This window comes from Eubalaena glacialis, chromosome 19, assembly GCF_028564815.1.
Source record: "Eubalaena glacialis isolate mEubGla1 chromosome 19, mEubGla1.1.hap2.+ XY, whole genome shotgun sequence".
Classification (NCBI taxonomy): domain Eukaryota; kingdom Metazoa; phylum Chordata; class Mammalia; order Artiodactyla; family Balaenidae; genus Eubalaena; species Eubalaena glacialis.
Window position 1 is genome coordinate 10,039,615 of NC_083734.1, and position 27,641 is coordinate 10,067,255.

General features: G+C 52.8%; 5 protein-coding genes and 4 non-coding genes across 10 annotated transcripts; 1 reads left to right on the top strand and 8 right to left on the bottom strand.

Annotated features, from left to right (window-relative positions):
* The first annotated feature begins 962 nt into the window (after positions 1-962).
* SOX15 (SRY-box transcription factor 15) lies at positions 963-2,822 on the top strand. The gene is made up of 2 exons (XM_061176411.1): positions 963-1,779; positions 2,423-2,822. Exons 1-2 carry the CDS (start codon positions 1,247-1,249, stop codon positions 2,589-2,591), a joined length of 702 nt encoding a protein of 233 aa, XP_061032394.1. The 5' UTR covers positions 963-1,246; the 3' UTR covers positions 2,592-2,822.
* Positions 2,823-3,188: 366 nt separating this feature from the next.
* On the bottom strand, positions 3,189-6,277 carry MPDU1 (mannose-P-dolichol utilization defect 1). Its single transcript, XM_061176410.1, has 7 exons — positions 6,135-6,277; positions 4,904-4,969; positions 4,583-4,715; positions 4,164-4,249; positions 3,926-4,044; positions 3,651-3,761; positions 3,189-3,511 (listed from the first exon to the last, which is right to left on the bottom strand). Exons 1-7 carry the CDS (start codon positions 6,235-6,237, stop codon positions 3,386-3,388), a joined length of 744 nt encoding a protein of 247 aa, XP_061032393.1. The 5' UTR covers positions 6,238-6,277; the 3' UTR covers positions 3,189-3,385.
* A 1,806-nt stretch (positions 6,278-8,083) lies between these two features.
* On the bottom strand, positions 8,084-10,284 carry CD68 (CD68 molecule). The gene is made up of 6 exons (XM_061175036.1): positions 10,126-10,284; positions 9,537-10,042; positions 9,235-9,354; positions 9,029-9,101; positions 8,742-8,912; positions 8,084-8,428 (listed from the first exon to the last, which is right to left on the bottom strand). Exons 1-6 carry the CDS (start codon positions 10,172-10,174, stop codon positions 8,295-8,297), a joined length of 1,053 nt encoding a protein of 350 aa, XP_061031019.1. The 5' UTR covers positions 10,175-10,284; the 3' UTR covers positions 8,084-8,294.
* Positions 10,285-11,139: 855 nt separating this feature from the next.
* Positions 11,140-17,140, bottom strand: EIF4A1 (eukaryotic translation initiation factor 4A1). Of its 2 annotated transcripts, none has more exons than XM_061176715.1 (11): positions 17,076-17,140; positions 15,688-15,736; positions 15,100-15,232; positions 14,501-14,640; positions 13,282-13,450; positions 12,835-12,944; positions 12,349-12,492; positions 12,132-12,269; positions 11,927-12,016; positions 11,584-11,663; positions 11,140-11,458 (listed from the first exon to the last, which is right to left on the bottom strand). In XM_061176715.1, exons 1-11 carry the CDS (start codon positions 17,096-17,098, stop codon positions 11,314-11,316), a joined length of 1,221 nt encoding a protein of 406 aa, XP_061032698.1. In that variant the 5' UTR covers positions 17,099-17,140; the 3' UTR covers positions 11,140-11,313. The 2 variants fall into 2 exon arrangements, with proteins under 2 accessions (XP_061032698.1, XP_061032699.1); XM_061176716.1 differs by lacking the exon at positions 17,076-17,140 and adding an exon at positions 16,426-16,554.
* On the bottom strand, positions 11,740-11,881 carry LOC133080978 (small nucleolar RNA SNORA67). The gene has a single exon (XR_009698654.1). It is a non-coding gene; the product is annotated as a small nucleolar RNA SNORA67 (small nucleolar RNA).
* Positions 13,037-13,177, bottom strand: LOC133081012 (small nucleolar RNA SNORD10). Its single transcript, XR_009698687.1, has one exon. It is a non-coding gene; the product is annotated as a small nucleolar RNA SNORD10 (small nucleolar RNA).
* Positions 14,065-14,204, bottom strand: LOC133080996 (small nucleolar RNA SNORA48). Its single transcript, XR_009698673.1, has one exon. It is a non-coding gene; the product is annotated as a small nucleolar RNA SNORA48 (small nucleolar RNA).
* Positions 14,931-15,065, bottom strand: LOC133080995 (small nucleolar RNA SNORA48). Its single transcript, XR_009698672.1, has one exon. It is a non-coding gene; the product is annotated as a small nucleolar RNA SNORA48 (small nucleolar RNA).
* Positions 17,141-18,119: 979 nt separating the features above from the next.
* SENP3 (SUMO specific peptidase 3) lies at positions 18,120-27,223 on the bottom strand. The gene is made up of 11 exons (XM_061176714.1): positions 27,003-27,223; positions 25,427-26,158; positions 22,953-23,192; positions 22,744-22,855; positions 22,209-22,356; positions 22,032-22,079; positions 21,539-21,616; positions 19,443-19,580; positions 19,173-19,256; positions 19,001-19,051; positions 18,120-18,543 (listed from the first exon to the last, which is right to left on the bottom strand). Exons 2-11 carry the CDS (start codon positions 26,145-26,147, stop codon positions 18,433-18,435), a joined length of 1,731 nt encoding a protein of 576 aa, XP_061032697.1. The 5' UTR covers positions 26,148-26,158; positions 27,003-27,223; the 3' UTR covers positions 18,120-18,432.
* Positions 27,224-27,641: the final 418 nt, after the last annotated feature.

Below are 27,641 nucleotides of genomic sequence, written 5' to 3' on the forward strand. Positions count from 1 at the left end.
AGCTGAGAGCCAAGGCAGGCTGCTTAATCTGATTACCTGAGGCCTGGGGCTTGGGCTGGGCCTTGGGCAGAGTGGGGAGCAGGGTTCCCTCAAGACAGCCTCTGGGACCTAGGTGTCCAGCCCTCATTCCTGCGGGTTCTCTGCCCTGGATTCCGGCTTTTTCTCCAGCATCCACATCACTGACCTCTCAGCCTTAAGGGTCATCCTGGGCTTCCTTGCTCCCTGCCTCCCAACTCTGAGGATTAAAGATAAAACATGCAGTGGAGAAACCTAGGTTTGGGGGCTATAGTGGGGAGGGTTTAAATTTTCTCACCTGGAAAGGGGTTGAATCACCACCCAAGCACCTCAGGAAACAAAAATGGCCTGCCTACCTCCTGACTGCCAGACTTTTTTGCCCCGGGCCAGGTCAGGGGTTTGAGGAGCAGGAGGCACCAGAAAAGGGTTTGGGTTTGGATTGGGGGGTTGGGTGTCCTCACCTCCCTCCCAGCACAACTCTGAGCCTGAGGGCTTTTGATCACCCGATGCCTGGTCCCACTGTGCAAAGGCATTGACTTTAAATTGCCAGTGCTTAAGAAGGGAGGGGTAGCTGTTCAGAGCTACTGGGGCTGGAAGGCCTGACTTGGGTCTTGGGTGGGGAGGGGGCGTGGTCCCCTGGGGGGGGGAGTGTTGGGGGCTGGGAAGAACAGGACACCTGGTTGGCCTAAGGGAGGGGGAGGTTGGCGCCCTTCAGGAGGCGCGGTCGGCTGGGAGGGAGTAGGGAGGAGTCAGTCGTTAAAAGCTGTTCCCGGGCCTGGCGCACCCGGCAGCCAGAGACGCTGAGGCCAGGTGAGAGAGGGCTGTGGCACCTGGGCTGTGCCTCCTGGCAGCTGCGGGACCCCAGAGCGCGAAGGTTTACCGCCTTCACCGAAGCCCGGGCCAGTGGCCGGCAGCTAGTAGGGGGAGCGAGGCTGGGTCGGGGACCTCGCAGCCACAAGGAAAGAGCACAACCTATCCAGGACTGGGTACCAGACAGCGGATTTTGCGCTCGACTCCCCGAACGTGCCGGATTGGTTGGTGGCAGGGGCTCCATTATAAGGACTCTGAACTTGGGGACGATATATATACCTTTTAAAGACACGAGTCTCTCTGTAACGACTCCGGACTAGGAAGGCACTTCCATTTTAAGGATACCGGGTTTGGGGATCAACGTTTCACTTTGGAGGGGAGGGCGTGTAGGACGCCCTCTTAAGGCTTCCCTTCACCCCCGATGGCGCTACCCGGCTCCTCACAGGACCAGGCCTGGAGCCTGGAACCTCCCACTCCCACGGCCCCTCCCTCCTCGTCCTCGGGCTCCCAGGAGCGGGAGGGCGCCGGGAGCCCAGTGGTCTCCGGGGGGCTTCCCTTAGAGAAGGTGAAACGGCCCATGAACGCGTTCATGGTGTGGAGCTCCGCCCAGCGCCGCCAGATGGCGCAGCAGAACCCGAAGATGCACAACTCGGAGATCTCCAAGCGCCTGGGCGCGCAGTGGAAGCTGCTGGGCGAGGACGAGAAGCGGCCCTTCGTGGAAGAGGCTAAGCGGCTCCGGGCCCGGCACCTGCGCGACTACCCCGACTACAAGTACCGGCCCCGGCGCAAGACCAAGAGCGCGGGCGCCGGGTCGCCCCACTTCGGCCAGGGAAGCGGCGGCGTGGCTGGCGGCGGGCCGGTCTGGGGGCCCGGGTACACGACCACCCAGGGGAGCAGAGGCTTTGGGTACCAGCCCCCCAACTACTCGACAGCCTACCTGCCTGGCGGTTACGGGTGAGTGCCCGGGGAGCGGGATGAGGATGTGCCCCCCTCCTGCAGCCTGGGTGGGGGCGGATACCAGAGGGCCTGGCTGGCAGGGGCCCCGAGCCCACCCAAGAAGGGGATACTCCCGGAGGAGTTTGGGGGGCGCCCCGTGAAGGGTGGGAGAGTTCCGGGGAGACAGGGTCTTCCTAGAGGACGTTTCCATCACAGTCTGTTGGTGGTGGCACCGCAGGAGCAGACCACAGCGCCCTGGATGTGACCGTGTTCTAGTTACCAGAATTTCCCGTTTCCCACCCCCGATTCTGGCCCTCGTGTGACCCAGCTTCCTCTCCCAGCCCCCGGGGCAAGGACAGGCCAAGCCCAGCTCTACCCCTTCCTGGCCTGCCGCCCCAAAAGAGGAAAACAGGCGCGCAGCACGCAAGCTCGCTCTTGAGCGTGCCCCAACACGGCTGCGGCGGCGCTGCTCTAAGCCGTCCTGGGGTCCGGTTCCCTACCGGCGGGACCCAGAGAGCCAGGGATGGGTAGGTGGGTGACAAGTTATACCTGTCTGCGCAGAGCTGCTCAGAACCGCCCCCATATGCAAGCTGGGGACCCTGCTCGGCACCTCCAACCCAGGGGACCAAGTGCCTTCTAACCCCGGTGTTTCTCTTTGCAGCTCTTCCCACTGTAAACCGGAGGCCCCCTCGCCGTGCTCTCTCCCTCAGAGTAACCCAAGGCTCCAGGGGGAGCTGCTCCCCCCTTACAGCCCCTACCCACCCCCAGGCTCTCCCACTCTGTACAACGCTCCCCTCCCAGGGGCCCCCATGCCCCTAACCCACCTCTAACCCTCATGGACATGGACCTCCCAGAAAGGTTTCCATCCTCCTTTTCTACCCAGAAACACCCCACTACCACCACCACCACCACCACCATTCCCAGGCTGCAAACCCTGTTCTAGTACTGTGTTGGACCACAGTTCAGAGGAGGTGGGCAGTACCCCCCAAAGCCCTGAAAGCCAATGGGAACAAAACAAGACAGTTTTTTTTTTGTAGGCTGAACACAGTTTTGTACGATTACACCACGTCTCTGAGTCTTTATTGTTCCATCTCTGTTCCCCTTTACTGCAGCAGGAACCAGCAGTCTCCACTCCCTTCCGCCTGGACCTGCCAGAGCAGGAACCTCCACACCCCACCCTGGGGCCCTGCCTGAGTCATTCTTCTGTCCCCCTTCCCCCGCCCCCCACCAAGCACTGGGGTCCAGGAGACAGTCTGAGCCAGGGTGCGGGAGGGAGGAAGCCACAAGCACCTATTCCCTTCCACTGTCCAGCCTCTGTCCTCTAGGGTCAGAAGGGAAGTGGGGAAATGGGGGGGACAGGGTAAGTTTTGCCCAGAATAGGTAAGTAGCTGGAAACTTCTGCTAAAGAAAGAATCTCAGCTAAATGATTAAATGTCAGCCTGTAAATTGCTACCCCTATCGTTTCTAAGGATCTGGGTCAATGAAGCATTTCCACTAAAGCTGCAATTGCAGAAGAACAGGGAATGATTAAAAGTCACACCAGCAGACTGGTTCAGATGGGAAGGATCCCAAGATTGGGTGGATAAATAGAAACATGGAATGTACTCCAGGAGCCAGCTCAACTCTACTGCTCCTTTTTCTTCTTGTGGGGAGCCTTTGCATTCCAGTAGAAGAGGAGCTGGGCAGCGATGAGGCCATTGCAGAGGGAAGAGACTACAAAGGTTCCAGCCATGAGGGGGTCTCCAGTTTCCTGGGTGAGAGACACAGGTAGGGTTACTCTTCAGCATAGCCAAAAAAGGCTCCAGAGAGGGAGCAGCTTTAAGTCCATGGGGAGAGAGAGAGGTAAGGTGAGGTTTGGGTGCCCTCTAGAGGGGAGGAGGTGCACTCACCTGAATGGAGGTGAAGATTCGGGCCAGGGAGCCCCCAAAGAGCAGAAAGACTGTGATGGCTGAGAGCTGGCCCGTGTGCCCATTGCGGTAGTTGGTGGCTGCCTGGAGCAGCTGGGGAGGAGTTGAGAACCTTCGTTTTGTCATCTGAACTTGTCCAATGTTCCCATGACATTTCTGCATTCCCCTCAGTCCAACACCCCCAAACTTTGGGTTTCCCCTCTGCTCCTCACCCAGTCCCCCTTCCCAACATCCTCTCCCTTGTTCCCAGCACCCACCCTTCCCACCACCACAGCAGGCATGTTGGAGGCCTGGAGCAGGGTGACTACAGCCTGGGGCGTCAGTGGTGAAAGCAGCACCAGCAGGACCAGGGCGGAGCACGCTAGAAAGGCAACACCTGGGAGACAGGGAGATAAGGAGTCCTCATCAACCTCTGAGTCTTTTGGCTTTCCCAGGCCTGCATTCCCAGCAGGGCTCCCAACAGCTGCAGCCAGCTCTTGGGTCAATCCTCAGCACCTTTCACAGTCTGTCCTCTGTAGTGCAGGACCAGGAAGGCGATGGTGACTGTCTGGAGCATCAGGAACAGAGCTTCACCCCAAGAGCTGCAGAGTCAAGAGTTGGGGGGAAGAAACGTGGGCCTGGAAAGAGGCAGGGAAAGCCTCCATAGCCCATCCATCTTGGGGACCCAATTCTGATTATTCCCTGTCCTCCACAGCCCTGCTGGTTCCTTACCTCCTGCCTCCCGGCAGCCCCCACCCGCTTGACTCAGGATTGGAAACTGGGCATTCTTGGGATTCTCACCTCCTCTCATCACCATAGATGATGGCTAGAGTTCCAGAAAGGCTTAAGCTTTCCTGCCCTTTTACCTCCCTCACCCTAATCCTTACTAGAGTTGTGAGCATTTACCCTTGGAGATAAAGGGCGGGGCCCCTCACCTGAAGGGGAAGTTGTTGGTGATGCTGTAGACCACGGTCCCGGTCAACGCCATTAGCTCTAGCATTACCGACTGGAGACTCAACCCTTCCGCGCTCTTGGCTCCCAGGATTTTAAACACTTGGGGTAGTTTTACTGGAGAAAGAGGATGAAAAGGGCAGGGCTGAGGGGCTGACATCCCTTGGGAGCACAGCACGACAGCTACAGAGCAGACTGGGAGGCATATTAGCCCCGCTTCTGGTTAAGGGACCCATCCAGTTCATGGCATCTTAGCACTCCACCCACCTCCCAACAGCAGGAAGGGAAGACGATAAGAAACATACCCAGAAGTGAGCCAGCCACAATGCCCAGCCCCAGGCCTTTGCTGAGGAGAATCTTGAGGCAGGGAACTAAGAAGACAAAAAGAGGTAAGCAGAGATGACACTTATGGAACCCAAGCCAGGGGTTCCAGGAGGCAGCTCAGGTCTAAAGGCTTGAAGTGCTCCTTTAGACCTTGACATACCCAAACAAAGGAAGCCTTGGGTGGTCTGGAGGCAGGTGAAAAAGGCCTAGTTCTTCCTACTCCAAATCATATCACGTTCAGACAAGGTGACTTTCCAAAACATCTTTTAGCATTCCTTTCCTCTGACCCAACCTTCCATTCCCTGCCATCACATCTAAACTCCTTGATCTGACTTCCAAACCTCTCCCTTGCTTCCCTGTATAGAGCTGAGCAATGCCCAAGAGTCCTCTGATCCTTTTTTCCCCGCCTCTGAGCCACTAGGCAACCACTTCACATGTCTTCTTTCTCCAAGGATAGGTTTCCTCTGTATCACTCATTCCTGAACACTGTCTCTGGCCCCTACTCAGGGACTTGACCCTTCCAGGGCTTGCTTTTATGCTCTAGCCACCTACATCTTCTCTAGCCTTGAAGCGCTACCCCCAAGGTGCCTGGCCCAGTAGTAGTCAGATTCTCGTGGGTCACGAACGCGGCTAAAACACTGTCCCGGGAGCACAGCTGGGGTACCAAGAACTGACGGGGGCAGACCGCGAAGCCTTCCCTAAAGGTCTGATGTCGGAAGCAGGTTTTGCTCTGGCGTCGCCTCGTAGATAGAAGGAGAAAGGCAGACAAGTTAATTCCAAAATTCGACCATGAGCAAACGTGGAGGCTGGAAGGAAAGCCACTGGGATGGCAGGATTCTTGGGGGCGCCGCAGAAGGCCTGGATTCATCAGAGGCTTTGAATCAAGTGTAACCTTGCTCCTGAAGGTATAGAGATCTATTAAAGGTTGGAACGATCTAATCAGATTTTAAACTTTGTTTTGTAAAATTTGAGTCTTTTCGTCTTTCACCGTCGCTAAAGCAAAGAACTACTCCCACCCGGCGACTCCCCCCTCTCGCCCAAATATGGAGTCCTCCCTCTACGGAGCCGAGACATATCCGCCCCTCTCAGAAGCGACTTCCGCCCCGCGCGCCGTGGCAGCTGTCACTGCTGTCACTTAGTCCGCACTCACGCCCCATTTACGGCCGGAGGGCTCTGGAGCACAACTTTGACCGGATGCCGAATAAAACTCACCGTGAAGCAAGTCCCACTGGATGAAAATTTGGTCGTAGCATTTCTCAGGTAAAAGAATCGGCACCAGCATCCGTTTGAGCGGCCCGTCTACCCCGGTCGCCATATTGCAAAGCTAGCTTCCGCCAACCCCTCAAACCGCCATTGACTTACGGTGCGCATGCGCGCTCCGGGCACTCCGCCTCCCGTCTTCTCGCGACTAAGCAGGGCTGCCCCTGCCTTATTCCATCCCACCTTCGTTCGCGTAAAATAGGTCTCGCCCGGAGACCACGTTTTTGTACGCGCCCACCCTGGTGCTCGAATTTTAAAGCGTGCCAAAGCTGTACGCCTGCGCAGTTCCATCATTCGCGCCTTTGTTTACGCTTCCGCTTCGGCAACAAGATTTATCCTCCATCCTTTCTCCGCTCCTCCTGCTCGGCGCCATCTTGTCTTCTTTCAGCTGACTTTACATTGTTCGAAGTTGAGAGAGAAGGAGCGTGAGTCTCCAAAATGGCGTTGGGCGGGGCCTCTGTAGTTTTCTCTCTCCTGTGATCTCGGCGTCTCCAGAGGACACGGCACCGACGGGAGAGGGACAGTCTGAGCCAGGCAGCCCTCCTTAGGCGCCGGGCCCATGCTTCTCCCTCCTCAGGTTCGCCCAGGCCTTCGCAGATGGGTGCGCCAGCAACTGCTGGGCCGGGACAGTGAAGCAGAGGAGGGGGAGGTGGGGAAGGTGAGACCAGTTTCGGGGGACGGCAACGCCTTTAACACGCCTGCGGGCTCAGCCCTGGCCGCCGCTGTGAAACGAGGGCCCTGGGGTTCCCTCTCACCCCACTGGCCCGAGGGCGCCACCTCTAGGCCAAGGCCCGCTCCTCGGCCTCCTGTGACCACATGCTGAGCCAGGGCTTGGGCCAGGCCGAGGGGGCCCAGCAGCTAGCCTTGGGAAAGGGCATCTTGGATTACGCGGCGGGAGCGATGCGCTCCGCCCCCCAGTGCCGGGACGCCAGCTCTCGGCCATCTCGGTGGAGATGGGCCTGGCCATCACGCTCTGGTGGCTGGGCGCCTGCTGGGAGTACCACATCCTTCGGGGACTCCCGCACCACAGTCAGCAAGGTCATAACGGGGTGTCGGCGAGGCGGTGGTGTGGTTGTTGGGTCCCTGCCACGTGCTGCGCTCAAAGGGCTGGGTCTGCAGGTCCTGATGGCTGCTTTCTGTAGCCTTACACGGCTCCTACAACTGGAAGGGTCCCATTCTGGCCTCGGGGATGCTCATAGCTGACTGTAAAGGGTCTGGCACTTATTGGTCAGGGAGGTGCTTTGAAGAATCTGGATTCAGGCTGCCTTGGGAGGTGCCATCCACCACCACTAGGTGCGCCACCACCAGGGACTTAAGGGTTGGCTCCGTGGGTAGCCCAGGCTGGAGGCATGTTGTTCCCAGGAGCACAGAGGGTGATTGTATGTGGAGTTCAGAGTACGCATTGTTCCCGTGGTTGATGAAAACCCTTTGCAGGTGAGATAGGAGCATCCCAGGTGCGGGGAGAGTTTAATCCAGGCTGTTCGCTAGGCCTGGGCACAGTGGGTAGGGCAGGGCATTTGAAACAGGGCAGGGCAGGGCTGTGACCATCCCACCCACACTCATTGCTGTTGCTGTCTACTTCGCCTGTAACTGTAATATGAAGGTTGGGAAGAAGGCTGCTGGGATGGGTGGCTCCACTGGATTGGAGGAGAGAGGGAACTGGAGTAGCCAGGGGCCCCAGAAGAAGAGGAGGAAGGGAGGCGAGGCCGATTTGACACCAGCTGTGTCAGGCTTCGAAGGATGAACCCATGAGGGCATTGGGCCACACAGCGACATTTTCATCCCCCCTCACCAGCTGTTCCTGGCTCCCCAAGACTCAACCATGGAAGGTACAGAAAGGTGTGTGACAAGAAACTTATGGCTTTTAATCCTGGCAGGAAGGACAAGGAAAACCAAGGATAAAGATTTGATCAAGTTTTATTATTCTCCCACTGGAGATGGGGGAGGGGGAATCAGTCATATTTAATAAACATCTCTCTCCTCATGCCTCCCGATTGCATTATCTCTGCTTTTGTTCATCAAGACAGGGAAGGAAGATAACTTTGTCTCTGAGTCAGTTGAGTGGTGAGACATTAGGGCACCTCCTGGTGCCCTGGCTGTTGGGACAAATGCTCAGAGGGGCTGGTAAGTGGGTGGGCGTCTCCGGATGACGCAGAAGGTAACAAGCACCAGGGTGAGGAGGCCGAGTAAGATCAGGCCAATGATGAGAGGCAGCAAGATGGATTGGTCACTGGGGCAAGAGAAACCTGGCGGAAAGATAGGGCAAGTAGGCATCACAACGGTGGTGGTTGGAATAAAGGTGGAAGGAGGGAGGAGGGAATGGGGGATGTTGGGAAGTAGGAGATTGGTGAGGGGCTGGCCCACCTAGATGACTCAGAGCAAAAAACAAAAGGGGAGCCTGGGCAGAGTCTTATAGAGGAGGGGAGGACAGTTACCCTAGCTCTGACAAGCTTGAGAGGGGGAGGAAATTTGGGGGTGCAGGAAGGGAGATTATAGGCCTTGGGGGGGAGGGCTTTCAGTGCAGTGGGAAAATTCTAGGAGGGAAGGAATAGGTCTTACTTGGTCCAAAGGCCCCTGTGGGGGGCAGCTGAGCAGCTTGTAGCTTCAGGGAGAGCAGGTCAAGGTGGAAAGCTGGTGAAAGAATGACGCTTGCGTTTCTGCAACTGAAGCTCCGGCCCAGAGGGGTTTGGAGATCTCGAAGGGATGAATTCTGAACGGAGAATATCCACTCTGAAAGAACGAGGAAGGGTCAGCTCCATATCCACATCGCCACCATACCCCCAGCCTAGGTCCCTTCAGGAGCCCAGACATCTAGTGCAAGTGATGAGAAAGGGAAGGTTACTCACGCGCTGCCTGGGGGAAGGACACGTTGTACTCCACAGTCACATGGTTCAGGTAGACCGTGCTCTGCAGTGGCTCCTGGGGAGGTGACCAGGAAGACTCAGGGCAGCAGGGGAGAGTGGCATCCAGGTACACAGAGTAAGGAGTGCGGCAAGAAGTTGGTAGGGGTAGGGCACTTGGAGGGTGAGAGTGAGGGATGAGGGTTAAGTACCTGCTTGAATCCAAAGCTGAGCTGTCCATAGGGGAATGAGAGGAGCAAGTGGGGATGAGCACCCTCACAGCCCCCTTGGGCCTTGGTTTTGTTGGGGTTCAGAACAGAGGTTCCCCAGGCCTGCAGAAGTTAAAGACGAGAGAGGGTCACAAGACTACACAGCTGTGCCATCCAAGGTTCCCTTTTCCCTTTGTCTTCGCCCTGTATTCGTCTACTTCTTTACTCTTCCTCTTTCCCTTCTGAACCATAGCAGAAGGCCTCATTCCCTTCCCCTTATGTCCTCTACTGTTTTTTAGCTTTACCTCTCCTCCACCCTGCGTTGGGTACAGAACTCGAATCTGAATCTGGGCTTGGAGCCGGATGCAGGGCTGGGAACCGTTAGTCCAAGTGTAGTCTCCTATCGCCTCCTTGGAGCCTGGGCTAGGACTTGGAGAGGGTGGAGGTGGTCCTGGGCGGGGGGATCTGGTGGAGGGTCCTGGGCTGGTGGCAGTGCTGTTGCTTGTTGGATAAACTGTGGCATTTCCATGACTGGTGGTGGTAGCAGGATGGTGAGTGGCTTGAGTGGCTGTTGAAGAATCGTGGCTGGTGGTGGTAGCAGGATGGTGAGTGGCTTGAGTGGCTGTTGAAGACTCGTGGCTGGTGGTGCCTGTGGTGGTAGTTTTATGAGTGGTGCTAGCTGTGTAAGTGGTCGTTCTGTGGCTGGTTGTTCCAGGGCTTGTTGTGCTTTCTGTAGCTGTAGGTGTCACCGTGAAGGATGGCAGCAGAGTGGCCGATTTTTTATGAGGACAGTCATTCCCTGTCCCCTGGGCTTTCAGAGGAAAGACTGGTTAGCAACCCAGGGGCAGGCTCCTTCCCAGGGGCCCCCTCCCCTTCGGTCCCCTTTCTCCTTACCTGCTAGTAGACCCAGCAAGGCCCCAGAGAAGAGCACAGCCAACCTCATGACAGAGCAGCCTCCGCCCAGAGTCCAGCTTGGCTCTGTGTCGGTACCAGCTGCCTGCTCAATCAACCCTATACCCTCTGCCTTCGTTCGTTTGGAAAAAGAGGAAATAAATCTTCGACTTCCTGTAACTGAGGTAACCCAACCCCCAGCCTGACTCAGGCACCTCAGTCCCAGCCACCAATCTCTTAGTCATTAAAATTTTGTCAGAGTTAGATGATTGGCTCTGGTGTCACCGAAGTAGGGGCTATCAGCATGTGTCATGTGGATAGTGAGATGGAGTTTTGGGTAAGTGGATCCTTGGGGATTCATTTGTCTGCCTCAGCAAAACATGCTTAGTGGTTGTGACAAGTGATTATGGAGCCAGCAGCCCCTCCCTGGGAGAGTTCAATAGGATGTACGATTTGAACATTTATTTCCACTCCCTTTCCTCTCCGTCTGTTGCTTCCTCTTTGCTGAGACACGTGAGGTACTTATGATGGTCTGCCCAGCCCCTTCCAGAAAGGTCATATTATCCAGTTAACACGACCATTTTCCAGTCAACAACAACAAAAGCTCAACAGAAGGGAGTAGAGCTGTACCCAATAGCAGATGGGAGGGAAGGGGAGGTAAGAAATGACAAGCCAAGGCAGGCAGTTTCCAAGTCATTTTATTCAGAATTTTGTCTTTGTTTCCTGAATCAATAAATACTATACAAAACAATGTAAAAATGGCTACCATTTTCTCTCCCCTACTCCCCCCACCTGGGGACAACCCCCTGGGCCACCTAACTCGGGGGTTCTCCCTCCAGATTTGGTCCAGCAAATGAGGTGGAGTGACATTGTAGCCCCCACTGAATCATTTTCAGAGGAATTCAGGTGGGGTGGGGAGAGCCTCTGGGGTTTGGAGGTTGACTAGGTTAGGGAAATGGATTAGTGTTTTTGGGAGAAGAGACGGCGCCTACCCCAAAGAAAAGGGTGTCTAAAATGTTCACGGTTCCTTCTTTTGCCTCAAAAAGTGACATTTATTCAAAGAAAAAAAAAAAAAAGAAAAAAATGACAAGATGTCCATCCCTTGACTCCCTTCCCTCCCCCCTCCTGCTGCTCCTCAGCGCCCCCCAAGGATTGAGCCCTGGCTGGGGCTAGGTAGCAGGACAGCCCCTCTCAGATGAGGTCAGCAACATTGAGGGGCATCTCCTCAATGGAGGTGTTGTAGAAGGTCTCAATGTCTCGAAGAGTCCTCTTGTCTTCTTCTGTCACCATGTTAATAGCCACACCCTTACGGCCAAAACGTCCACCTCGACCGATTCTGGAAAACAAGGGGACCCTTAGAGTAAGTGAGGATAAGGGAGACGGAGAAAATCAGAAGCTTCCGTGCAGGGAGGATTGGGCAGGAGGGGACTGGGTTGGTTAACAGTCCAGATCTGCATTTACCTGTGGATGTAGTTTTCCCTGTTGGTGGGGAGGTCATAGTTGATGACTAAGGAAACCTGCTGCACATCGATGCCTCTGGCCTATGTCCAGAAAGAAGGCAGCTTCAGTGTGTGAATGAGAGGACACCGTAAGTCTATTCAGAAGAGACTTAAGCATACATGTAGGCAGCCAAAGGAAGGCAAGGAAACAAACATCCCCTCTCCCCAGAAACCTGAGGCATGCCAGATTTTATTCCAAGTTGCTACTTTCCTGAAGAGGGGCACTAGCAGGCCCCTTGGAAGAGGGAATCACCTTGGATTCTTCCATCTTCCTTCCACTCTTGTCCAAATGCCCTTCTACTTACCAGTAGGTCAGTGGTAATCAATACTCTGCTAGAGCCAGAGCGGAACTCCCTCATGATAACGTCTCGTTCTTTTTGGTCCATATCTCCGTGCTAGAACAGGAAATAGAACGGTGTAACAAGTAGGTGTGTTGGTTCTGAGAGAACTGACTGTGAGTAGGACCCTGACATGTGACACTGCTGGTAAAACAAGGTGGAGAAACCTCACCATGGCAGAGACAGTGAAGTCTCGGGCATGCATCTTCTCAGTGAGCCAATCCACCTTCCTTCGGGTGTTGATGAAGATGACTGCCTGGGTGATGGTCAGGGTTTCATACAAGTCACACAGTGTGTCCAGCTTCCACTCCTGGTGGGGTGGGGGGAGATCAGTCAGGGGCTATACCCAACAACTTACCACCAGGTCCGCCTCCTGCACTGGGCCCCACCTCTCGTTCCACATTGATGTAGAATTGGCGGATACCCTCCAGTGTCAACTCTTCTTTCTTGACAAGAATTCTAATTGGGTCCCTCATGAACTTCTTGGTCACCTCAAGCACGTCGGAAGGCATTGTAGCCGACAGCAAAACCACCTAATGAAAAAAAAGAGCAGTCTCAGGGTAGGGGATACTCCAGAACTCCATGGTTCCCCTGGAACTTTTGTGTTTTTTTAGATACCTGGATATCATCCAAGATTTTTTTTTTTTTTTTTTTTTTAACTTTTTGGCCACAACACGTGGCATGTGGGATCTTAGTTCCCCGAGCAGGGGTCGAATCCATACCCCCTGCATTGGAAGTGCCGGATCTTAACCACTGGACTGCCAGGGAAGTCCCTCCTTTGGCACTTGATAATGCTCCATCATCACCCCAAGCACACCACAACCTATACAAAGCAACTGTCAGCCATGCAAGCAAGACCCCAATGTCCTCCTCACCTGGGTGTTGCTATTGAGCTTTTGGAATATGTCATAGATCTGGTCCTTGAACCCACGGCTTAACATTTCATCAGCTTCATCCAGTACAAACATCTTGATGTACTTGGGAGCTGCAGAAAGAAGAACACCAACAGGTAGTTACTAGAGAAGTGTGAACTACACCTAACTTTCCCAATAAAAAAAAAACAGGGACAGGCGGTCTGCTCTCAGAAAACAAAGACTGATCCTCTGCCTGGGACCCCCTTGCCAGGCCAGACAATAGCCCTGGGAAGTAGAACACTACCTGGGCTGAGATGACAGGGAAGCCAGGCTCAGGTGACACGCATGGGGTTCATCACAGAGCAACTCTCAGAGGATATCATTGGGAATCAAATTGTGGCCACGTTAAGAAACTGGAAAGGCATGCATAAGGAAGTGACCCAGAGGGCTAGAAAACTGTACACTCACACAAGTATCTCCGGTTAAGCATGTCGAACACACGGCCTGGGGTACCCACGATGATATGGGGAGCTTCCATCTGCAGCTTCTGCACCTCAGCACGCACATTGGTACCCCCAATGCAGGCGTGGCACGAGGCACCCATGTAATCTCCTAAGGCCATAACTACCTTCTGTATCTGAAGCAGAAAAACATAAGTGCTTGTATATTAGCTACAACTGCCATGCACCATTTTAAGTGCTTATGTATTTTATTCTTTCCAGCTCTGAGACAAACACTATTAAGCTCACTTCTTAAGCAAGAAACAGGTAGGTTAAACTATCTAATTAAGATTAGACTGCTGATAAATGGCAGTCTCAGAATTTGAACTCAGTCTGGCTCCTGAATGTACACACTGATTCACAATAATGGCCCCCTGAAATAACTTCAATATGGCTTCTTAACCGATTAGACCTCACAGCTTTCTGGAAGTCAACTGTGTGACCCATTTATTTGATGGGTCACAGCAATTAGTTTTGTGCGTGGAATGACACCTATGTACTGTTGTACTCCTGCCTATATTAGATGGCATGTTCACTCTTAAAGCATGTTCTAAACGTTAAGGGCCCTCGAGTGGAGCTCTACTGTAACTTCTTGCTTACACTGCCTTTGTTCAGAAGTTAGGCATAGAATGACCACGATACCTCCGTAGAACACTGTAAGAATACATTCCCTTAAACTCAATAATCAACTTATGAGACAAGTGTTTCTGATCTTCCTCCCCTCCAAGACCCAGGAAAATAGCCCAACATTTTATGTGCCCCAGCCATGAAACAGCTCTGGCCACCAACCCAGGCATCAAGCTACGATGAAGAAAGGACTAGACATCTGCTTTGCCCCTGATACAAGACACCACCACCAATCAGGTGTCTCTTTGCCCATTGCCAGGGGGTTTTGTTCATAAAACAGCCAAACTTGCCCAGCCGGCCAGGCTCCACCCAGCAGCCTTCCCGTCTGACTCAGGAAATGGGTGGAGTAAGGGATGCTTACAGTGTTTGGTGAGGAAAAGGCTTACAATTTACCTAGTAAGTCTTGAGACATAAAAGTCATCAACTGACTTTACATCATCTCTTTTCCCCATACTTCAGGTCTTCCAAAAGTGGTAGGAGTTGGGGCACATAACTTCTGATTTCTGGTTTATGCTAATCACTTCTAAATAAGTCCTCCAAGGGAAGAAAGGTAAACTCACCTGCTGAGCCAACTCTCTAGTGGGTGCCAGGACCAAGGCCTGGGTGGCCTTTAGATCCAATTCAATCTGCTGCAAAATTGATATGGCAAAAGTGGCCGTTTTCCCAGTCCCAGATTGGGCTTGAGCGATCACATCGTAACCTAAACACAAATTAGGAGAGATATTTGATATGGTAGAAAGCATTCTTTGGACTCGTGGGACATTGAACAGCCCTGCTGAATGAGATCAATAAACAACCAATAGAAATATGTGCCCAGCAGTAAGTGCTTCAGACTCTACATGACAACACAGTATCCAAACAAGAACAGATCTGGAAAATCAGGCCAGGTTTCAGTCATTTAGTACTGCACAAAATTGGGCTAGAAATACAGCTGTAAAAAGCCAGCATGATCTGGCTAAAACACTACCTTGTTGAAATTAAACCAGCAATCCATGTTTCCAGGGCATGAACCAGACATGGGCACAAACCAAAAGCCAAGCTGGGATAAACAAGGAGTTACTTTGTCCCTGGCTGATATGAGACAGGCACCACCAACCAGGCGCCACTCTACCCAGGCCAGGGACAGTCCAGAACTTGTTCTGGGGCAGAAGGGTCTTACCCTTGATACAAGGAAGAATGGCTCGCTGCTGGATGGCAGAAGGCTTCTCAAAACCGTAGGCGTAGATGCCACGGAGGAGTGACTCCGAAAGGTTCATGTCATCAAAGCTGTCAACAATCTCATTCCAGTTACTCTACAGAAAACAAAGAAATTAAAATAGAAATAAGGCTGTGCTCTTGCATTGGAGTAAACAGGACCTTGTGCCTGCACCATAGCTTCAGAGCCCACAACCTCTCTTCTCCCCATGGAAGCCAGATGGTTGATGGTTCTACATGACCTGGGAAACCCCCCTAAGGGGCCAGCCCACTTGTAAACAGTGAACCTGGATGTTGTAGAAAGGAGAACAGAATCTGAGTGACATGTTTTAAACACACTTTAAAAACTTAAGTATTTTAAACAAATTTCTGCAAGGGAGTTAAGGTGTCATGTCTAACTACCTGGGAGTTTTATGTTACGTAGTACAGTTGAATCCTGGATTTCAATCACTGGTGTATTCACTAAACCACCACGTCAAAAGCCAAAGAACAATGCCAGTGGCACTGCCTTTCCCAGAGTTAAAGGATAATGGTGGGAGGGGTCCAACCTCACCTCGATGACGCCTTCGGGCTCCATCCCATCGGGGCCATTGTCTCTAGATCTGTCGGTTTAAAAATACAGTATGTAGAAATCCTGACAGCCGGCCTCTTCCTACCAGCAAACCAACCTTGCATGATGCCATCAGCCTTCACTCCCTAATCCAAGCCCCACGTGTTCCCAGAAAACAGAATAGTTACTTTACAACTGAGTCAGGCCCCATCTCGGGAGCGGATCAAGTCAAGCCGACCCCGACATGATAGAATAACCTTCCTAGAAGACCCAGAGTCTGGAAGGAACCGATCTGCGCTTAAGGGGCGCGGAGGTGGTGCCTGCCTCCGGGTCCACGTGTCCTGAGCCTGACGCTCCAAGCCCCAACGCGTGCACCTCCCACCGTGGCCCCTGCGCGCCGGAAGTCCCGCCCTCCCCTCCCCAGATGCCAGGGTAGGACTTCCCCTTCCCCCCACGTCATACAGCCCGCGCCCTCCCCCACTCCCTCGAGCCCATCTCCCCCCCTCGCAGTGCCCGGATGTGGGAGGCCACGGGCGGTGGCGGCCTCGCGCACAATGAGCCCCAGCCGAGCTAGCAAAGGGGGAGATTGCACAACACTTAGAAGCGAAGCGGACTGGGGGAGGGGAACACCTCGGGACGCCATGTGCTTGCTCCCTCGACCACTCGGCGGCGTCCACCCCCCCCCCGGAACAAACCACATCCCGCCCGCCCCCGTCGCGAAATGGCGTCGCCCTCCCATACCTCAGGCCGCTCACCCCCGAAGGAAAGTGGACCTGACCATCCGCAGTTTGCCAATTGCCCGGCTTGTGCGGCAAAATGGACCCGCCCGCCCGGCGCCGGGTGGGCTCCTGGTGCCTCACGCGGCCGCTCCTCGGGGTTAGGCTCGGTCCTGGCCGTCAAGAAAACCAGCACACTGAACGGCCGGCTTCTTCTCCCCCGACCCATAGCTCCACGCGACTCAGCGACTGGATTTGAGGACGCAGGCACCCCCACCTTCGGCGAGTGGTACCGTCAGAATCCTCCGGAATCCCGATCGCGCGAGCCCTCCCTCCGGCAGTGAGGCAACCGGACCGGCGGCTCCGGGCCACGCACGGTCGCCTCCACCTTTCTTTCCCACGCCAGGTCGCGACCTCGCCGCCCGGCTCAGCGCCGGGGCTTCGCGCACCTCGCGCGCCGAGCCCCGAAACCTGGGCCGTCCTCGGCCTCTGCCTAGGCCCTGGCGGCAACGTCGGCCGTGGACCCGCCCCTCACCCCCCCCAAGGGTGCTCCCGGCTTGGTCGCCCCGCAACCCTGGGGGGGCCTAGGGCGGTGAACCTCAGCGTCCCCCGGCGGGGTCCTCGGAAGGGACGGCAGGGTAAGTAGCCACAATCTCTTGCAAATGTCTTTCTTACCGGGAATCCTGACTCGCAGACATGATCCTTAGAAACTAGGGCGGAGTGCCCGCCTACCGACAACTTATAGAGAGCCCGACCCCGCCCCAGCCATCGCATTGGCTTGGCCTCCTCAGCTCCGCCTGCCGCCGCTCAGCAACCCGGCGTGACGTTCATTCGTCGGCGCTCTGGCACGCAGCCACCATTGGATAGCTTGAGTGCCTATCAAGGTGAAGGCCCGCCCCACAGCCTCATTGGCTAAAGGGCCCGCCGTTCTTGCCGGTACGGAAGTGACATACAGGACTCAGGCCTCGAGGCCTGGCAGCCATCTTGGTGCCCTGCACCCCTACACGTGCGGAGGCGAGAGTGCCCTGGTCATGTGGCCTAGCAGACCCTATCACGCAAGGGGGGCGAGGTTTCAGCCTCCAGGGACTTCCGGGCTCCCGGGACCAGCACTTCCTTCTACCTCTGCTGCAGGTCTCCACTGGACCCACATTTAATTTTGTTCTCTCCTGCAGCAAAGATAAATCGGACACCAACTCCGAATGTACAGCGATAATGGAATCAAGGGCCATAGCCCCGGGCTGGAGGGAGAAAGGATGAAGGAACTGACTTAACGGGCTTAAGAGCATTTGGGGTTGCTGTCATGAATCCTGGTGGGCTCCCTTAAGTATGCTGTGTTCCCAACCTCAGCACCTCTCAAGCTCCCGTATTTTTGAGGCTTACCTACTCTCCCTCCTTCCAGCCCTGGCTCCCCCTGCTGGGGGATCCTTTTGGTTGAAGACATGGTCTTGGCACTGTCTGAGCCACGGATGGAAAGCTGGCCCCCCGCCCCCCGTAAGTCTCAAGATCCATGAAAGGGTAGCTAACAGCATTGACTGGAGGAAAGCTAGAGAGATATCCACTAGTTTGAGGCCCCTTAAGGAAGACCACCACTATGTATCTCCAAAGGATCCTTTATTGACCAGAGAAGGACCATGGTATTTAATATATATATATATATAAAAAAAAGTTTGAAGATCTGGCAGGCAGTAATCCCATTGCCCGCCCACCACCCCAGCACAGATTTTCCTGCCCCCCCCGCCCTGCACATGGAAGGGAGATGACTGCCCCACCCAGGCCACAAGGCCATACTCCCCTGTAGACAGAAGGAAAAAGGGGATTTTCCATGGCTAACCCCTGAACATCAGAAATCAACAAATGTTCTCTCAAAGAAAAAAAAATACAGAAATCAATTAAAACATTTAAATATGAAAATCCAAAGGGAATTGGGTGGGAAGAGGCTAGAGACAAAGGGAACTGGAGTTTCTTGGGAAGGAAGGGTCTCCCATGTCCCCCTGCCCATTAATGAATGGGCTTGAGGCCTGGAATACGAGGCTCACACAGTGAGTTTGCAGTGACACAGCTCCTTGTAGATCTGCCGACGAAGTTTGGGCATGTCCTGCTGAGTGAAGCTGAATGGCTGAGACAGGGCCAGGTGCTTGCAATACTGGGTGTTAACAAAGCAGGCCATGAGAACCATCTACTGAGCATCCCCCCCAAATCAGGACCTGTGCTACATATTTTGTATGATACACATCTCACTGGATCTTTCCGAGAACATTCCCATTTCACAAAGGAAGCCAAAGTCCCATAGACTGGGGCTCAAAAGAAGTCTGACTCTAAAGCCAATGTTCCTATTTGGTACATAAAATACCTAGTGTTAACAGAGAAAATACTTTGCATTAGGGGATCAGAAGGCAGCTATATCAGGGCCAGAGACCAAGGACCACACACCCAGTCCCCATGCAGTATGGAGAAACCAAGAGAGGACAATGAAATCAGGGTTTCTGCATTCTAACACAGAAGCTTACTCCCGCTCCCTAAGTGGCTGTGAGCCAAATGAGAGAGGCAGAACAGCTTCCCGCCTCCCTCCCAACTCTTTAACCCAACTGGTATCTGCTTACCTGCAACACAAAGGCGCCGCAGTCACTGTCATTATTCTGCCTGGCCACATTCTAGAGAATAAAAAGAAGGTAAGCCCTTCTCCTGGAGGAGACCCTACAAGTATGGCTTCAACTTCTGCCTCCTACCATGCCCCCAAACCCCCCCCCCAATAACCCTCCTCTAGAAACTGACCATTTTGAAGTAACCTTTCCAGCCCTGGTGGAAATCCAGCCGGTCTTTCTTCACTGCCTCTGCCTGTAGATACTTGGCAATATGCTATGTAGATGGAGAAAAGGAGGAAGTGATGCCCCTACATTTCCCAACGGAACCCAAGTTGTGGTGGTCACAGGCACCAAGCCCAGGTTGCTCCTCAGCGACCCCAAACCCACCCTTCTGCCTGAAATGCCTTGCCACTGGATCTCCTCCCCACATTCTGCCCATCTTTCCCGTTCCCTCTCAAACCTTAGGGCAGCGGCGGTTCAGGGTGCGCTGCGAATCAAAATAGGTGATGGTGCGCCGCCTCACGTCAACAGAGATGAGGGACCAATGCACCTCCAGGTGGATGGGGATTAGCAGTAGCTCTTTATTGAAGATGTCCACCTAAGGAAGCAGTGCTGGAGATCAGGTAAGACAGCACAGGAATCCTGCCTATTGCCAGGAGGGTTCTAAAGGAGGAGCAGGCAAGGAGCCAAGTGGGAGAACTCAATACCCAGCCCCTGGACTGTGAGGCAAGGCTCAGCATCTGGATGTCTGGATTCTTGGGCTTAAGGAGGAAGGCAGGCCAGAGGAGGTGGTGCAGAACAAACACTCGAGAGCCCAGGACAGGGCCAGGTACTTTTCACACATTAAAGGTACAAGTGCTTAGTAGCTAAGAACCCAGGCTCAGGATCCTGGAGCCAGACTCTCAGGGTTCAAACCCAGCTCTTCCATTTACTAGCGTATGACCATAGGCAAGCTACTTAATAACTCTCTGTACCTCAGTTCCCTTTTCTGTAAGAGGGTGAAAATAACAGTACCTACCCTCACCTGTTTGTTATGCAGATTAAACTAGTTAATATCCATGATACACTAAGAACAATGCATGGCACCTAATAGATGCTCAATCAGTTAACGCTCACAACAATCCTCTGAGAAAGTTCGCATCAGGAAACTGTGGCTTGGAAAAGTAAAGTAACTTGCTCAAGGTCACAGAAGTAAGAAATGGCAGAGGTGGGATTTAAACACCGGCATATAGAAAGCCAAGTTCTTTCCACTGCATGTCACCCTGCCTCTACCAGAAGAAGGCCTGCCAGGTCCCTGAGGGTGTAAGCTGTTGAACCTGGAGACAGGAATTAAGAAATGCTGGAGTCAACGGCCCCACCTCAATGTAGAAATTTCCTGGCCTTTGAATCAGAGGGCAGGTAAACTAACTGGACAGGGGAAAAGAACTCCCCCCCCACCGCCAAGCTGGCTCCCCTTCATCCCTTGAATCTTATCTTTTCTTCATTTCTCATGTCCAATCCATCAGAAAGTCCTATTGGTTCTACCGGCAAAATTTATCCTAGATAAAACTACTTCTATTTCTGCCTTTACCACTCTGGTCCAAGTTTCTCATGTGGACTTCTCGGCTACTCCATTTAGCCTGCCTGCTTCCACTCTTGCCTCTTTCAATCTATCATTGAAACAGGAGTTTAAAACATGAGGCACTTCCCACCCTGCTTAAAACTCTTCAATGGCTTCTCAGAACACAAAGAATAAGATCTACCCTTCTTCGGGACTTGCCTGGTGGCGCAGTGGTTAAGAATCCACCTGCCAACGCAGGAGACGTGGGTTTGATCCCTGGTCCGGGAAGATCCCACATGCTGCGGAGCAACTAAGCCCGTGCACCACAACTACTGAAGCCCGCGCACCTAGAGCCCGTGTTCCGCAACAAGAGAAGCCACCGCACTGCAATGAAGAGCAGCCCCCGCTCACCACAACTAGAGAAAGCCCGTGCGTAGCAACGAAGACCCAACGCAGCCAAAAATAAATAAATAAATAAATTTATTTAAAAAAAAAAAATCTACCCTCCATGCCTCACGTTATCTACTCTCTGACCAAATTTTCTATCGTTTTCCCTTTGCTCACTCTGCTCCAACCACACAGGCCCTCTGACCCTCAAACGTTCTTTCTCACTTTGTGTCCCATGTACTTGCTGTCCCCTTTGCTTAGAACACCCTTGCCCCAGATCTGCACAGGGTTAGCTCCTTGTCATTCAAGTCTCAGCTAACAGAGGCCTTCCCAGACCACCCAATCTAAAGTACCCACCCCCATGCTACCACATTACTGTTTTAATTTGTTCACAGCACTTATCACTAGCTGAAATTTAACTTGCATATTTACTCTCACCCCATAAAGGCAAGAAGTTTTCCTTATTTAATACTGTATCCTTAGTGCCCAGAACAGCACCTGGCACACAGAAGACATTTAATAAATACTTGAAAGTTTGAATAAACAGGGTTGAGGAAAGGGCTCACAGGAAACAGAACTCTTCTTTAGAGGCAAGGAGTTACACAAGTAGAGGTGAATTCATAACTCACGTTTTTGGTCCACCTTTTCACCCCATCATAACCCTTGGTACGGAGTTTATCATAGAAGAAACTGTTGAAGAAATGCACCTGTGCCAATGATACAAAAGAGCTGGATGGAATTAAAAGACCTCAGGCCCTCCTGCTAAGTGTCCTCTCCCCAGCCCACTCCATTTCATTATGGCTCTAAGGACTGGTTTCAACAAACTCTAGTCCAACTCACTGAGGGTAAAAACACAAACTATTTTTAACCTCATCTTATAGCTTCCCACTCCAATCTGTGGGGTTAGCCATAGGGGAAAAACACTACAGACTGGAGGAAAGGACTAGAATTGTTAAGTTCAGGACCAAGATTACAGATTTGAATTGAACAAATTACCTTCTACTCCCTCTCCCCAGAAAGAAAGACCCTCTTCATGTAAAATGGAGGAGATGAAAGGGACTGAAAAAGCTGCTTAAAACTGCAGAAGTTCTTGCAGGGACTGAAGTATCTGGTTAGGCCTACCTTTTCAGGGACCGTGTCCATGACGAGGTCTCCATACATGTTCATCACCTGGGGAGAAGATGGGAGGCTACTTGCCATGGAGGGTGTGGCATGGGTACAGGGCTCCCCCATGCAGAGGGCCCCAGACACCCTGCTCCCTGAATCCCCTCTTGGGCCTGTTTTTGCATGCCTCCTTACCTGGTCATTGAGCCAGTTCTGTCCATATAAGGTCCCCAGGTCGTCCATGGTCAGCACATGCCGCTTATAGGCAACTCGGAAGCCCCTCACCATGGCATTGCCTGGCATCCGCTGGTATGACTGGATCAGCTGCAGCACCAGGCCCTTCCTGGGTAGGCCAAGGGTGGAGTCACACAAGAGACGAGGGGGCTAGGGCACACAGAAGTACCTTCTACTGCCTAGAATAAGAATCTAAAACTAACCTTTTTTTTTTTTTCTTTTTTTCGGTCATGGGTCCTTTTGAGGACTTGCTAAAGGCTTACTCCCCAGTAAGAGGTACATGAATACTTAGGTACACGTGGTATTTCAGGGTCCCACGTAAAGCCCCTCCCGGTTGGCTCACAGGGGCTTGGCATCTTGCCTGCAGATTCCTCCCCTCAGTTCTAGCTCCCTCCTCCTCCCTGACTACATCCCTATGGGAGAAAAGGCAGCAGCATTCTCACCCCATCTCCCCGGTCCCAGCCCTCTTCCAAAGAGCATCTCTTTCATGCCTCACCTGGAAGGTGTAGAAAACTCCTGCTGGAAAATGTCCTCCAGTTTCTCTACTACCTCATCAGTGCTGAGGGGGATGAGGCTGCCGTAAGTTTGAAGGAATTCATCCAAGATGCCTGAGTGGAGGAGAGAGAGAGGAGTGAGGTAAGGCCTCCGGACTCCGATCTAGGAGTCAGCTGTGGGAAAGAGACTAGATCCTCTAGGGTTCCTTACTCTGCACACAGGTGACATGCTCCTCCCGCAGGGGGCTGTGCTGGCCAGATTTCTCCCCAGTCCGCTCAGCCTCTTCTGCAGTGCCCAAATCTGAGCCCTGAAAAAGCTCCTGGGCCACATGGTCCCCGATGCTGCACACATTGCTGATGAGGATGCTGGCATCAGGGGGTGCCAGACTTCGCTCCCCTTCTGGCCCAGGTGGTCCCCCAAAGCCGTTGGGCAGAGTACAAGAGAGGAGGCCTGCAGGGCAGGGGAAACAGAATGGAGGCAAGAAACTGGCTCAGATCAAAGGCCAATGGGAAGATTAAATGATGCACACAAATTGTAAGACCACAAAAAGGATGAATTGGAACGAAATCTACCAATATAAACTCTAAAGGATGAAAACCCTAAAGCATGAGATAATTATGTCCAAGAGGTTATAAAAGACAGAGAGGAAAAGTTACTACAGGCATACCTCAGAGATATTGCGGATTCACTTCCAGACCACTACAATGAAGCAAATAATGTAATAAAGCGAGTCACACAAACTTTTTGGTTTCCTGGTGCATGTAAAACTTATGTTTACTATAATCTATTAAGTGTGCAACAGCATTATGTCTTAAAAAAAAAATGTACATACCTTAATTTAGAAATACTTTATTACACATGAAAAGATGCTCAACATCACTATCAGAGAAATGAAAATCAAAACGACAATGAGGTATCACCTCACACCAGTCAGAATGTCCACCATCAAAAAGTCTACAAAAAATAAATGCTGGAGATGGAGAAAAGGGAACCCTCCTACACTGCTGGTGGGAATGTAAATTGGTACAACCACTATGAAGAACAGTATGGAGGTTCCTTAACTAAAAACAGAACTACCATATGACCCAGCAATCCCACTCCTGGGCATATAACCGGAGAAAACCATAATCCGCAAAGATACATGTGCCCCAATGTTCATGGCAGCACTATTTACAATAGCCAAGACATGGAAGCAACCTAAATGTCCATCAACAGAGGAACGGATAAAGAAAATGTGGTATATATACACAATGGAGTATTACTCAGCCATAAAAAAGAATGAAATAATGCCATTTGCAGCAACATGGATGGACCTAAAGATTATTATACGAAGTGAAGTGAGTCAGACAAAGACAAATATCAATATCACTCATATGTGGAACCTAATTAAAAAAAAAAGACAAAATGAACTTACTTACAAAACAGAAACAGACTTACAGATATCAAAAACAAACTTTATGGTTACCAAAGGGGAAACAGTGGCGGGGGGAGGGATAAATCAGGAGCTTGGGATGAACAAAGACACACTATTATACATAATATAGATAACCAACATGGATATACTATAGAGCACAGGGAACTCTACTCAATATTCTGTGATAACCTATATGAGAAAAGAATCTTAAAAGAAGAATGAATATATGTATATGTATAACTGAATCACTTTGCTGTACCCCTGAAACTAACACAACTTTGTAAATCAATTATATGCCAATAAAATAAAAATACTTTTTAAAAAAATACTTTACTGCTAAAAAATGCTAACTATCATCTGAGCCTTCAGTGAGTTGTAATCTTTTCATGGGTGGAGGCTTCGAAATATTGCGAGAATTATCAAAACGTGATACAAGCATGAATTGAGCAAATACTGTTGGAAAAATGGCGCTGACAGACGTGCTCTACTCGGTGTTGCCGCATACCTTCAATTTGTAAAAAATGCAATGTCTTTGCATTGCAATAAAGCGAAGCGCAATAAAATGAGGTATGCCTGTACTCATAAACAGGAGGAAAGCAAGAAAACACTAGGATTCAGAGAGATGTAAATTTCAGAAATATTTCTCACCACAATATGCCTAGCACCTAGCATAGTACCTGGCATACAGCAAAGGCTCGATAAATACTCAAATAATTAATAAAGAGATAGAAAGCCTGCCGCAACTCAGACCCAGCACAACCAAAATAAATAAACATTTTTAAAAAATAGATAAATAAATAAATAAATAAAAAGAAAGCCTGAAGTTTAGTGGGGTTCTCCGAAAGAGAAATACTCTGAGTGAGAATGTCACACACAACTGTCCAGGTGATGTACTCCACTACTCAGAAAGATCCCATCCCACCACTATAAGAACGGCACCCTCTAGAAATGTACACGCAGGGGCACTTATCCTGAGAGGCCACACGAAGAGGGACTTCAAGCAGACATGACTGACTTTTCTAAACCGCGACTCCCTTTCTCATCTATGCACAGGACACCTACTTATGGATCCTGTATCCCGGCCTTGACTCTCTTCCCAGACTTAGTTCCTGCTCAAAGTGGGGCTGAAGACATTTCACTGCTGTTCTGGACCCTCCCTCTCTCTGCCCTCATACTTTCCTTAGACCCAGTTCTCACCACAGCAAGAGGCTCCTGGTCTCCCAGGATCTTAGCTCTCCCCATGCCCTCCTCTGCCCCATTCCCACCTTACCCGAGTCAGGGTCCAGAGGAGACTTTGGAGTCCACCTTAATCCATCTTCCTCCATGGGGGGCCCAGAGGGCACTGGTGGAGACCCTCTCACCCCATCCTCAGCCATGAGAGCACCTAGCAGACCCAGCCGGGGGGGAGGTGGGCCCCGTGGGGAGTCAAAACGACAGCAGGGGGATGGCACCTGTGGTGTCACACCCCCTTCCTGGGGTGAAAGATGGTTCTTGGGGTGTGCAAGGCTCCGCCGCCGGCCCCGGTGGCGCCCCCAAAGCTTCCAGTGGAATGTCAGCGAGGTGCTTTTTGAGTAGAGCAGCATCCGGAAGGCTCTCATAGCTCTGCGTCGGCGCTGTGAACACGTTTTCCGATGAGCAGGGCGGGGAGGGGGAGGGCGAGGCCGCTGGGAGGCTCCCAGCTGACCCCATCTTGGGGGCAGCCTCCAAGCTGCCACTTCCTCTTCCTCATCTTCCTCCTCGTCGTCCTCTTCTTCTTCCTCCTCTTCACTAGCTGAGGCATCAAAAGAGGGCCGAGGGACAGGAAGGCGTCTGGTTGGCACTGTGGTCCCTGAACCAGGATCTGGCCCAAACCCTCCACCTGATTTGAGTCGGGGTTTGGGGGGTGGGGGCCAACGAAGACGCTCCCGCCTGGGACTTGAATAAGCTGGGGCTATGCCGGGTCCAGGAGGCTCAGGCCCCCAAGACCCGGTCCCTTGTATAGTCTCTTTCATCTTCCAGTAACCTGTAAAACAAAGGTTAGAGCGTCAGAATCCAAACATCCTACACCCCGGATTCTGCCTCTCTTCCTCAGCACGCCTCTTCTGCAATCAAATGCAAATAAACTAAGGAAAAGAGAAAAAACTTCAAAACTCCTAACTTCATATCTTTCTAGTTAATATGGTCCACAAGGTGCCCTTCAGAGTCTGTGCCATCATCTCTCTCCTGCTCAGATAGAGGCAAGGAAGAATGGCTAAGCGGCAGGCCTCGAGGCTCTTATTTCTCAGATCCCCAGATCAAACCTAGTATTTTCAGCCTCCACTTCTCTATTTTAATACCACCAAGAATGTCCTAGTTGAGAGCCTAATAAGGGAGAAGGCTCAGTACGGGAATCCTGACATGGTACAGAGATACCTGAGGAGAACACAATTTCCGCAGAGAAACCGTGATCTAGAGTGGGAAGAGAGTTCTCCATCACCGTGGGATGAGTGGGGTGTGTGGGCATGCTCAGGTAGTCTCAGGAAGGAATGGGGATACCAGGGCTATGGTTCAGGTCGTAAAATCTAATGGAAAGGGAATGATTTTAGAGGAAACTGAAACAGAACCGAAGCGGTGCTTAGGTAGCCGAATCAAGGCGCGCTGGGACTGAACTGAGCCGAGCTAGGTTGGCCCAGCCCCCTCTCCTGCTCCGTCCCGGGGACCAGAATGCGTCCCAGCACCGGTATGATCCTACAGGCTCGGGCGGCTCGGCGTGCAAGGGCCTTAAAAAGCCCCTTCGAGGGCCTCCTGGGCACCGGTTAGGTAGGAATGGGGTCCAGGAATGGGAGAGGCCGTGGCAGAGCTGGGGGGAGGGGAGGGGGCGTCCTCACCGGGAGCGGGGAAGCCGGGCGGACAGGCCCGAGGGCGGGCGTCTCCGGCCTCAGGCTTCCCGGCTCATCTCTCCGGCGACGGCGGCTGCCCCGCCACTCCTGCTGTCTTCAGGCGTAGCCGTCTCAATTCAGGATTCTAGTGCTTCTGGGCCGCGCGCCGCCCCGCCGAGCCGCCCCGCCGCGGCCGCCTCTCGCTCTGCTTCAGCCTCCACCTCCACCACCTCCCCCTCCTCCTCCTCCTTCCCCTCCCGCGAGCCCCAGGCCCACCGGCGGTGGTGGCGCACAATTAGTACGTCACAGCCGGCGAACAGCGCCGCCGCGGCCACCACGCGCCTAGTCCCGCCTGCGCGAGAGCGCAGACGCCACGGGACCGTCCCGCCCACGATCCCCACGCCTGCGCACAGCCGCTTAACCCGAGCCGTGCCGGGCGGTGCTTCCACTCGCTCTTTTGCGCCTGCGTGTCCCGTGCCGCTCTCCCGCCCTCCGCCCCCGCGCTGCGTAGCCCTGCGTTCCACGCGCCGCCGCGCTTCAGCTGGGGACCCTGACGCCTTGGTCCAGTGAGACGCCTCGGTCCAGTGAGGCGCTTCGGTGGAGGGCCGGGGGGGCCGGGAGATCCTGGTACGGGGACGGAGCTGAGGC